Consider the following 11,345-nt stretch of genomic DNA (forward strand, 5'->3'; position numbering starts at 1 on the left):
GGGTCCAGCCCCACGCTACCTCCCGGTATCTCTGTCCAGGGACCCCTGGGGCCCGCCCCCGGCCCATCAGTGGAGTCAGCCCTCGTGCTCTGCCCTTCGGTGCCCGTCTCTGTTCCCTGCATCGTTCTCCCCTCGGCCTTGCCGGGACCAAACCCAGGACGCAGCATTTGCAACGCGGGTCAGAAGCCCCGTGACTGGCCATCGTATTTTTTTCAATGACTTTATAAAAGCTCCAGAATCAAGAACCACAGAACTCTCTCAGACCCGGCCCAACGGTGTGCAAAGGCATTTCAGGAGGGACCAGACACCCCCCTCCGCCCCCCCGGCACGGTGGCCCCATCTCCGAGTGGGACCAGGCAGCTTCCCGTCACCCGAGCAACCAGCTCCTCGGCTTCTGGGCCTGCCTGGGCCTGAGTGGGCAGAACGGGGGTCACTCCCGGGAGTGGTGGCAACCCCTGCAGGCCCCCTGCAGGCCTGCCCCAGCACCTTCCGGAAGGCTGGCCTGGAGGGGCTGGAGGTCCGGAGGCCTTAGGTGAGACGCAGGAAGGAGTGAGCAGTGCTGGGAGTCCCCCTGCACTCGGGGGTGCGGGAGGGAAGGACGGGGGCTGTGCCCAGCTGCTCTGCCCAGCTCACAGCATCTCCCAAGGCAGCGTCCCAAGGGCGGGCACGCCCCCCTCCCCGTGGCTCACCAGGTGAGGACGGGCACCCGGAGGTGCCGGCTCCCTCCCTGCCTGAATGTCTTCTCGGCCCCACCCTCAGCTGGAGACCACTGTTGGGGCACCGAGGGGGGGGAAGGCGCGGCACCCCCGGCCCTCGCTTCTCCCGCAGACCCCGAGACCCGCCTCAGACCGTCCTGTCGCCGCCCGCAGCGGGTCGGCACGTGGCGGCCGCGGGCCAGGCTGGAGGAAGCGCGTCCATCCAGTGCCAGCAGATGACCATGGCGTCTCTGGCCGCCCGCGCCCCTGCCGCCTGGCCTGCGCCCTGCTTCAGGACCCGGGGGGGCTCGCCCCGGCCAGCTGTGGAGTCAGGTGCTCCCGGATTCCTGGAAGACAACGGTGCTCCTGAGCGTATCCGTGAGCGTGCCGGGTCGCCCAGCCACCAGTCCTGAACCCTCGCCCCCCCATCAACGGGCTTTCCCGGCAGAGGTGCCGGCTGGGACCCGGGGCTGCCCCCGCAGGCCGCCTGGAGTCTGCTTCGCTCCCTGAAGCCGTTTTCCGGAACGTTCTCATTTCTTCTGGAGATCGCTCCCAGCGTTGCTTGGCTCCTCAGCCCTGCGGTGGGCCTGTCTCGGGTGGGGGCTTCTCAGTGGGGTGTGTGCCCGGCCCCCCGCACTCTCCTCCCGCCCTCCTGCCCTCCCCACTGTGGCCCCCCAGACACTCACTCTGAATGATGCTTCTGTAGGCCAGTGTGGCCGGGGAGTCGGGGGCGTCCGCCATGAAGGACTGGCCCTTGTCACAGCTCTTCCCTGAGAGGAGCAGAGAGGACCAGGGTGGGTGGGAGGCCGAGGCCATGGGGTCTGGATGTGGGGGCCAGACACTGAACCACCAGCCTCCCCGGCCCCGCCTGTCCCCCCCTCCACCTGCCTCCCCCACACCCTCCTGCCCCCCCTCCTGTGCCCCCAGCCTCCCCCATCCCATCCCCCCAGCCTCCTCCACCCCACCCCGTCCTGTCCCCTTCCTCTGCAGGGTGAGCTCGGCCAAGGCACCCCCCCCACTGTGGACCGGCGCGCACCTATGTGTGGGTCCAGGGGCACTCTGCCCAGGAAGGGCACCTGCAGGTCCTGGCACATGGGCTCTGCGCCCCCCGTCGTGGGCGGGAATATCTGAGACTCCTTCTGTGAGGCAGATCACAAGGGGGGAGGCGTGAGTCCAGGCAGGATCCGGCGGGGTGGACACACACACACACACACACACACACACACACACACACACACACACACACACACACACACACACACACGAGCGCACCTGGCACTTGGGGCAGACGAAGCCGCTCATGTTCTCCACCACGCCGATGACGGGCAGCCTCACCTTGCGGCAGAAGCTGATCTCCTTGCGGACGTCCTGCAGCGACACCTCCTGGAGTGCAGGGAGCCTCGTCTCAGGGGGGCCGGGGGCCGCATCTGCACCCCACAAAGCCCCGACGGACAAGCCCGGGCGCCAGGGGTGTCCTTCCACGCCCCGACGGCCACAGTCCTGGGCCCGGCCTGGGCGGCCCTTACGCCCCGGGGCGCTCCGTGCCTCGGTGAACACAGGGACTGGCGGCCCTCCTGGACGCCCACCACCCCTGGTCTTCTGGGGGGAGTTTTTGGCTTTTGGGTCACACCCAGTGGTGCTCAGGAATCACTCCTGGCAGTGCTCAGGGGACCATATGGGATGCCGGGGATCAAACCCAGGTTGGCTGATGGGTTGACAGGCAAACGCCCTCCCCGCTGTGCTGTTGCTCCGGCCCCGCCCCGGCCAGCTGAAGGCAGCCTCGGTGGACAGAGGAGGGGCTCGCCGGCGTCCCTCTCCTCTCCCTTGCTCGGCCCCGCCTCACACGCTCCGGGCACCAACGGCACCCGAGCAAATCACAGGCTGATCCCTGCTCCTCAGCCAAGGCCCCGGGGGGCTGCCGGGGCTGGGGGCACCTGGCCTGAAGCCGTCCCCCAGGGGCCCCGGCGGGCGAGGGCCCCGGCAGGGAGCCGGGGGAGCTCCTGGCCACTTCCTCTTCCCCAGCGCTCCGGGGATGGGCTCAGGCCACTTCCATTTCTGCCCGTTCCGAACAGACTCGGGGGCAGATTAGGTCACAGCGAAGCCGAGGGGAAAGTCCGAGCAGGCCGCCCGCCCGCCCGCCACTTCCCCCGGCTCCTTGGCACAGACGCCCCACGACGCGCCCGCCGGCCCCGCACCTGCGGCGTGGTGATGACCACTGCCCCGTCGATGTTCGCCGCCGCCAGGTACTGGACGACCGAGAGGTGCTCGTCGGATGTCCCCGGCGGCGTGTCCACGACGAGGTAGTCGAGGTCCCCCCAGTCCACGTCGCGCAAAAACTGCTTGATCATGCCTGGGAGGGGGGAACAGTAGCCGTGGCTGTGCCCGTTCCCGCCCGGCGCCCACCACCCCCCACCCCGCCCCCTGGAAACCGTGCGAGGGGCAGCCCACAGGCCCCGCCCCCTGGAAACCGTGCGAGGGGCAGCCCACAGGCCCCGCCCCCTGGAAACCGTGCGAGGGGCAGCCCACAGGCCCCGCCCCTCAGGCGTCCCCAGGCGCGGGAGCAAAGGCGCTGCAGGCAGGCCGGGGCACGGGGCACCCGGGGGGACGCACCGTTCTTCTTCGGGCCCCTCCAGATGACGGCGTCGTCGGGGCTGCCGAGCAGGAAGCCCACCGACATCACCCCCAGGTTGTCTTCCAGGAACTGCAGGGGGCAGCAGGGGGTCCTGGTGAGCACAGCGACCGCCCGGCCCTGTCTGGGGTCCGAGCCCCGTGGCCTGCCACGGCAGGTGTCGTCCCTCTGCCCCCTCCCATTTCACTGGGACACGGCCGCAGCCCCGAGGGGACACGTCTGCCCTCCCCGGTCTGACTCGGGCCCACGCGCCCCACAGCCGCCTGGCTGTGTCTGGGGGCTGAACAGTGGGGAGGGGGAGGGAAGGTCGCACCCCCCCCCCCCCCCGCCCTGCGCACATGCACTCACCACGGGGGACCAGCCCGAGCCGCTCTGGTGCACCTGCAGGACGGAGTGAGGCGTCACGGGAGGGCGGCCCTGCCCCGGCCCCCCAGCCCCCCTGTGTTCGGGGTCTGAGACATTTTAACCCGGGGCCAGGAGGGGCAGGGGGCGTGCAGTGGACACAGCCACCCGGCCGGTGGCCAAGGGTCAGTTCTGGCCTGCTGTCCCCGAGCACCGGACGCTAATCCGAGACTCACTCTCTCCAGACGCCGCCCGTCCACCCCGGCCCAGAGAGAGACGGGGGAGCCCCGGGCCTTTGGGCGAGCGGCCCCCGGGCTCCACGTCCCCACGCCTGGCAGCCGCGTGGGGAGCAGTCACTGGCCAGCCCCCGCCGGAGTGTGGCCCAGGGCTCGGGCTTCTGCATCCCGCTCCGGCGGCCTCGGAACCGACGGAACCGACGCTGCTCTGGCCTCGAGCCGGGCCGGCGGCCTCACCTGCTCTCCTTCCAGTCCCATGATGCGGGGGATGGACGGGCCGCAGATGTCAATGTCGAGAAGGGCCACCTGCGGAGGGGAGGGACAGTGAGACGGGAGGGACCCTCTGACGTGATGGCTCAGAGACGCAGCTCTGGGGGCGAGGCCGGGCCGGGCCAGCAGCTAATCCACGTACGCGCAGGCCCGACCCGGCACCCCGAACCACAGGGCCCGCCGAGCGTGGCTGGGTGCAGGCTCGAGGCCCCTGGGTCAGCCCCGGGACCACCAGGCCCCTGTTGCACTACACCCTGGGAGCCTCACACTGAACCAGCAGCCTGATCAGCGAGGAGTGACCCCAGGTCCCCTGAGCACCACTTGGGAGCACGGCCCCCTCCCCCCAAAAAAAAGATTCCGGGTCAGACAGGACCCGGCGGGCTCTCAGGCATGTGGCTGGGCGCAGGTCCACCCTGGGGACGTGGGCCACGTGGTGGCTCCGGTCAGGCCCCTTCCTCGTGCCAGGGCAGGTCGTACCTCTTGCTGGTTGGAAGGGAGGGGGCAGGGCAACCCCCTTGCAGTCCCCAAACCCCACCCCCAGGGCCCGGGGAGGAGGCCAAGGGTGGACCCTCTTCCTGCAGCCCCAAAGTTCACAGTGCTGAGGCTCAGCCCCAGGGAAGAAACGGAAACCGAGGACACTAGAAAACCTGTTCTCGTGCCCAGGCAGCCCCGGGCCCTCCCTCCGACCCTGCAGGAGCCCTCTGAGGACCGGCCGCACCCCTGCACGCTGACACCCCCAGGGAACTTGGGAACCGGCCCTACTGGCTTCCCTCTCGGCCCTCCCGGCCCTCCCGGCCACCTGGGCCCACTGCCCGCAGCCGGAGCCCGCGCGGAGCACCCAGCCGGCCGCCCGGGCCCGACGGCACAGGGAGCACTGACCCACTGACCCCGGCCAGCGCCTCTCCAACCTCGGGCAGGCCGGCGCCCACCCCGATGCCCCCAGCCTGGGCCTGGCCACACTTCCCAGGGCCTCCCGCTGGCGGACTAGATCCACTCTTTTTCTCCTGTTTTTGGGTCACACCCAGCGATGCTCGGAAATCACCCCTGGTGGTGCGCAGGGGGCCGTACGGGATGCCGGGGACCGAACCCCAGGTCAGCCGCGTGCAAGGCACGTGCTCTACCTGTGGCATTCTCGCTCCTGCCCCAGATCCACGTTTCCGAGGCCCTGCACAGCCCGTGCTAAGAGGTAAGAGGGGGGCGCCTGCTGTGGAAGGTGGGGAGACAGGCTCATGGGGGCCACCCCGTGGCAGCCTGGGGACCCATCCCTTCAGGCTGCCTGACCCCCGACCCTGCTCCCAGGCCCCTCCCAGTGGCCGTGTGCAGCCGGCCGGGATGTGAGGCCAGGGCCCCGCATCTGGACTCTGTCTGGCCCCAGACCAGGCTCCTGCTACAAACCAGAACCCGCACAATTGGAAGGATTTACTGTTGCAGCCCACCCTTGGGCTGAAGAGATAGGACAGCAGGGAGGGCACTCGCCTTGCACGTGGCCAACCCAGGCTGCACCTCTGGCACCCCTTATGGCCCCCTGAAGCCCCCCGGAGTGATCCTTGAGCACAGAGCCAGGAGTAAGCCCTGAGCATCACCAGATGTAGCCCCAAAACCAAAACAAAGAATACTAGGGATCTTATGCCCAGCACAATGCTTTAGGTAAGACTGGCAATCATGGGGCTGGAGCAACAGCACAGCGGGGAGGGCGTTTGCCTTGCACGCAGCCGACCCGGGTTTGATTCCCAGCATCCCATATGGTCCCCCATGCACCGCCAGGATTGATTCCTGAGTGCAGAGCCAGGAGTCAGCCCTGAGCATTGCCGGGTATGACCCAAAAAGCCAAAAAAAAAAAAAAAAAAGGCTGGCAATCATATACACAAGAGTATCAGTAAGACAGTGCACACCTGACATTTACACGATACTCCATGTGCACTAAACTGAAAAACTTAAGATGTTTATCATCATCACTATCATCCCATAGTTTGTTGATTTGCTCCAGCGGGCACCAGTAACGACTCCATTCATCCCTGTCGCCTGCTACTGTAGCCGATGGCGTATTGGGGGCTCTTTCAGGATCAGGGAACGAGGACTGTCGTTGTTACTGTTTTTGACATATCAAGTACGCCACGGGTAGCGTGCCAGGTGCTTATACTTTTTAAAACATCAAATGGATGCCTGGAATCCTTGAATAATGGGGAGATTTCTGTGGGCCCACTTCGTGTGTGTGTGTGTGTGTGTGTGTGTGTGAGAGAGAGAGAGAGAGAGAGAGAAAGAGAGAGAGAGAGAGAGAGAGAGAGAGAGAGAGAGAATACTGAGAACATGTCAAGAATGTAGGCTGGATCCTTGCCACACACAACTGTCCGCCTTTTCCATGGAGGAAACATAGAACAACCTTCATCACGTGAGCAGCAGAGTGCCCGGGCGGGGAGACGGCATGAGCTAGGGAGTCTGTCCTACACGCACCGGACTCAGACCAGATCCTCGGCTCCACCTATGTTCCCAATCTGAGCCCCCCAGGAGTGAGGAAGCCCCACCGAGGCTGTGTGCGCCCCCAACCCTTCCCTGCGCCCCAGGGGCAGGCTCTGGCCACAGGCCTGAGCCTAGAGAAAGTCCCGACGGGGTGAAGGAGGAGAGAGGAGTGGGGGCCTGGCGGGAGAGACGGCAGCACGCGGGGAGTCTGTGCAGGCCCCCAGCTCCGGGGGCGAGACCGGAAACAGCCCTGCAGGGAAGGGGCACCCACGCCCTGCCCAACTCAGCCCGAGGGGCTGCCACACACCCCGGCCGCAGCCGCTCCCCACCTGCGTGTTCTCGTCCTCCGCCAGGCCGTGGGCCAGGTGGGCGCTGAAGGTGCTCTTGCCCACGCCGCCCTTGCCGGACAGCACCAAGATTTTGTGTTTCACCGTCTTCATTTTCTCTCTGATTTCCTCTATGGCTGCAGAAGAAACGGGGCAGGTGAGAATGTCCCCAGGGCCATGACCCGCCCCCCCACCCCGCCCCGCCCCCCCCACCCCGCCCCGCTCCCCCGCCCCCCCCCTGCCTTCCCTTGGCCCCGCACCCCACAGCCCCACGGCACGCCACCAATGGCCGGGAGGAGCAAGGTCCCGGGAGACATCTCAGGGGCTCCTGCGTGACCACGGCCACCACGGCGGCCTTCTCAGTGACGGGACCATCTCTCCTCCCCCCCAGAGCCAGAGTTCCACCGAGCTGGGCTCTGGTGGTCTCGGTAGCGTCGTCGCTCGAAGGCAGAGCTTTGTGCTGGGCAACAGATCCCCGCCAACCAGGAGACACCTGGCAAGGTCTGGGGACACTGTCAGCCGCCACCGGATGGGGCACGAAGGCACAAGGTGGGCCGTCCCCAAGGCTAAGAAGCACCCGGGCCCAACCGTCCACAAAGCTGAGGCGGACAGAGAGTCACTGGACATCTACTACACAAGCGCGGTCCCTCCAACGTGCATCTTCCTTCAAATCCCTGAAACAAGCCGTGGTGGGTCAGGTGCCTCCTGCCACACCTGGCAGTACTCGGGGTTAGTCCTGCTCTGCTCAGAGACGACACCTGTCTGGGGGACCATATGTGGTGCCCAGATTTTGGGGGGTGGGGGGGTAGGAGGAAACAAAAGCTGGGCCAGCTGCAGGTCAACTAACTGCCTTAGGCCTGCTCTCTCCAGCCCCTCCCCCATTCTGGGAGAGAACAGAGGGTCACACAGGGTAAAAACTCTTGCTCACGGTCACACTGTTTACAGCGGACTCGGGAACCAAGCCCTGCTCTCTCCTGAACTTCAAAATTACTCTCCCAGGGCCAGTGGGACAGTTCCACGCCTGCCTGGCATGCACAAGACTGAGCTCGATCTTGGCAGCCCTCGTACCTGGGCATGACTAGGAATGAACCCTGAGCAGTTCCAGTGACCGCCGGACAGTGCCAGGCCTGGCCCCCAGACTAACAAATAAGCTCTTGCCCAGTCTTCAGTGATTTCTTTAAAAATCAAAAACAGGGGCTGGAACGATAACACAGCAGGGAGGGCATTTGCCTTGCACGCGGCCAACCCGGGTTCGAATACCAGCATCCCAGGAGTAATTCCTGAGTGCAAAGCCAGGAATAACCCCTGTGCATCGCCGGGCGTGACCCAAAAAGCAAAAATAAAAAATAATAAAAAAACAAAAACAAAAAAACCCACTCTTTTTTCCTGGTTGCTACTATTGCACGGGCCACAGTGGGGATTCTGAGTGTGGAGTACGGTGAGTGTATGGGGTGCCAGGGGCTGAACCATGACCTTGGACCCACATTCCAGCCCCCTCTCCTGTTTTGTTTTGGCTTTTTTTTTATCCTGTTTCTGGGCCAGCTCAGGGGTCACAGAAAATGCCGGGCTGGGAACCAGGGTCGGCTGTGTGCAAGGCAAGCTCCCGACACCCCTATGTACTCTCGCTCGGGCCCGTGTCCCTCCGTGTCACCCCCACGTCCTGCGGGTGCCCCCTGCTAACCCGCCCGCCACCTGTCCCAGCGCCGGGCAATGGTAACTGGCGGCTGCCGCATGAGGACAAGCGTGTCCAAAGAAGGCGGCAGAGTCCGGGTCCCAGACCTCAGTGCCGACCCCTCCCCTGGTGGCCTCCCCCGAGACGACCGCGGGTCACGGGTCACCACACCTGCCGCGCTAGCATCACCCCTGCCCGCCCCGGAGACTCCACCCTCTCCGCCAGCCAGGCCCCGCCCCGTCCCGCCCCTTCCGCGGCAGTCCCCGCCCCTTCCGGCTCCGCGCCTTTCACTTCCGCGAGGCCTCACCTGGGTCCGGCGCGGCGCCGGCTCCCGAGGCGCAGAGCCGCTGGTTGGGGCAGCCCTGGCAGGAGGTTCCCCGGCCCGCCTGGGCGCTGCCGGCCCCGGGACAGTCTGCGCGGGGGCGAGATCACAGTTAGAGTAGCTCTCGGGCTCCGGGCCCCGCCACCCACGCCCCCCTCGCCGCACGCTCACCCTGCGGCACCTCCTCCATCCCGCCGCCGAGGCCGCCGACGCGGGCAACCGGAAGCCGCCCTTACGCACTTCCGCTCCGCGGGGTAGCGCCGGTGGCGGCGCGGAATAAGTCTCGGCGGCCGAGCGCTCTGCGCACGCGCGAGCCCGGTGCCTGCAGGGAGCCGCGTTGGGAGGGGCGGGGGTGGCGCTCTGAGCGCTTTCTAGCGCAGCTGCTGGAGCGTCTCCCAGATCCCCGCGACTCCAAGACCGTTTCCGGGCCCAGGACGTTCACTGCGGATGCAAAATGCTCGATATGCGCTTTACATTCAGGCTCAGCCAACTGTCCGAGACAGGACTGCAGTCCTGGTCCCTCCGTTCCTTCTCTCTATTCTCCCTCCACCCAGAACAGCCCTTGTCTCCTCCTCATCCCTTCCCTGTATTTCTTTTTTTCGGTCCTACTGCCAAACAATTACGCTTCTGACATCTCTTGATGTCGATTCCGCACGTAGAGCAAACGTGTACCGCTCAGGGCAAAAAAGCCCCCTCCCCTCCTTTTTTTTTTTCTGCCCCTCGCCCCCTCTTGTCTTTCATTGATATTAATAACTAAGTGCTTCAGGCCGATTGGCTTTTATAATATTTTAAAATCCTTTTTGGGGGTTGTGGGCCACACCTGGCGATGCTCAGGGCTCACTCCTCATTGGGACTCTGGGGTCCAGATGGGCTGCCACCAATCCAGTTTGGGTGAGCCGTGTACAAAGCAAGCGCCCTCCCCACTGTACTAGGCTCAGGCCCCAACTTTTTCTTATCTTGACTGTAATTTCCCCACACCCCTACCCCGCCCCCTGACCGATACTAGATTCAAGTTAAATTTTTAGCAAAACACCATTGAGTTAAAGCGCAGAGCAATTTTACCGCCCTGAGGCGTGGATTACCAACCGATTCCAGAGTCGCTGATCTGCGGCGGGGCGGGAGCGCTTGGTTGGAGGGCAAGAGGGAAGAATCACACCTTTGGGCATGAGTCTGGCGGGGAAAGCTCTTGCCTTGCACACAGCTGACCCAGACTCAATTCAACACCTCACATGGTTTCCCCGAGCCTGCCAGGCGGGACCCCTGAGTGCAGAGTCCTGAGCATGACTCCAAAGAACACCTCCGTTCATGGGAAATTGATCTGGATTGCTGCGGTGGTAGACTGAGGTCACGTGAGCGTCCTGGTCTCCGTCAACCTCTCGCTCTCGCTTGGTGGGTGAAGGCTCTCGTTTCCAGCACAGCCAGTGGGGCGTTTGCCTTGGACGCAGCTGACATGGGTGCGATTTCCAGCATCCCATAGATAGGGTCCCCCGAGCATGGCCAGGAATGATTCCTGAGTGCTGAGTTAGGAGTAACCCCTGTGCATCGCCAGGTGTGACCCAAAAGGAAAAAAAAAAAAAACTAGGATCTCGTTTGTTTCCCTGGTGAGCTGTCCTACTGGCCAGCTCTGCCCTGTTTGATGTCTAGGCTCCCCTCTCAAGGGCTCAGACAGCAGGAACAGGACGGTGGGTGGACAAGCTGGAGCTGTCCAGCTCCAGTGTCCACACTCACCCACAGCACAGGGGTCTGGCTGCTGGCTGCAAGCAGAGCTGGACAATAATGGGCGCGGGACGGCCGCCCCCTCCCCATTCCTGGTGGGACTTGCCCGCCATCCATCTCACCCACATACGCCAGACGCCATCCCTGGAGACCGCTGCTGCCCCGGACACAGCTCTCCCTTCCACGGATGTTGCCCCATGCAGGCAGACACGAGCAGAGTCCCGCCTGCGCTGCTGATGTCCTGATGATACAGGGAAAATCAAGGGACAAGGGGACAAAGGCAGGGTCAGCTTAGGGAAAGAAAGGATGAAGGAATGTGAGCAGGCTGGACCTGATAGCAAAAAAAAAAAAAGAAAAGAAAAAAAGAAAAGAAAAGAAAAATCGCTGATCCACAGTCTTTCCGTCCTGTCTGCCTGGGGCTGGGTGTCTGGGCAGGACACAGAGGCAGAGTTACAGTTTCCACGGCAGCTGCAGGGGCCAGGGACTCAGGTTGCAGGCATCACCTTCCCTTTGGGGGTGGAGGGCACAAGATGCGGTACAACACCCACGTCTAAGACCTCCATGCGGGGCTGGAGTGATAGCACAGCGGGTAGGGCGTTTGCCTTGCACGCGGCCGACCCGGGTTCGAATCCCAGCATCCCATATGGTCCCCCGAGCACCGCCAGGAGTAATTCCTGAGT

At 64.5% G+C, this 11,345-nt stretch overlaps 1 protein-coding gene across 1 annotated transcript; it reads right to left on the reverse strand.

The window, feature by feature from the left end:
• Positions 1–40: 40 nt before the first annotated feature.
• NUBP1 (NUBP iron-sulfur cluster assembly factor 1, cytosolic) lies at positions 41–9,221 on the reverse strand. Its single transcript, XM_055135645.1, has 11 exons — positions 9,121–9,221; positions 8,935–9,039; positions 6,959–7,092; positions 4,140–4,208; positions 3,673–3,705; positions 3,306–3,396; positions 2,891–3,045; positions 1,968–2,078; positions 1,732–1,834; positions 1,382–1,465; positions 41–1,042 (listed from the first exon to the last, which is right to left on the reverse strand). The coding sequence occupies exons 1-11, from the start codon at positions 9,137–9,139 to the stop codon at positions 987–989; spliced, it is 960 nt and encodes a 319-aa protein (XP_054991620.1). The 5' UTR covers positions 9,140–9,221; the 3' UTR covers positions 41–986.
• Between the last annotated feature and the right edge of the window lie 2,124 nt (positions 9,222–11,345).

Source organism: Sorex araneus, chromosome 4 (genome assembly GCF_027595985.1).
Source record: "Sorex araneus isolate mSorAra2 chromosome 4, mSorAra2.pri, whole genome shotgun sequence".
Taxonomy (NCBI): Eukaryota; Metazoa; Chordata; class Mammalia; order Eulipotyphla; family Soricidae; genus Sorex; species Sorex araneus.

Coding starts and splice junctions, on each gene's coding strand:
- NUBP1 (XM_055135645.1), bottom strand. Junction 7,093..8,934: donor CGGCGCCGCGCCGGACCCAG/GTGAGGCCTCGC, acceptor TTTCTTCTGCAG/CCATAGAGGAAATCAGAGAG. Junction 2,079..2,890: donor TGGTCATCACCACGCCGCAG/GTGCGGGGCCGG, acceptor CCTGCACTCCAG/GAGGTGTCGCTGCAGGACGT.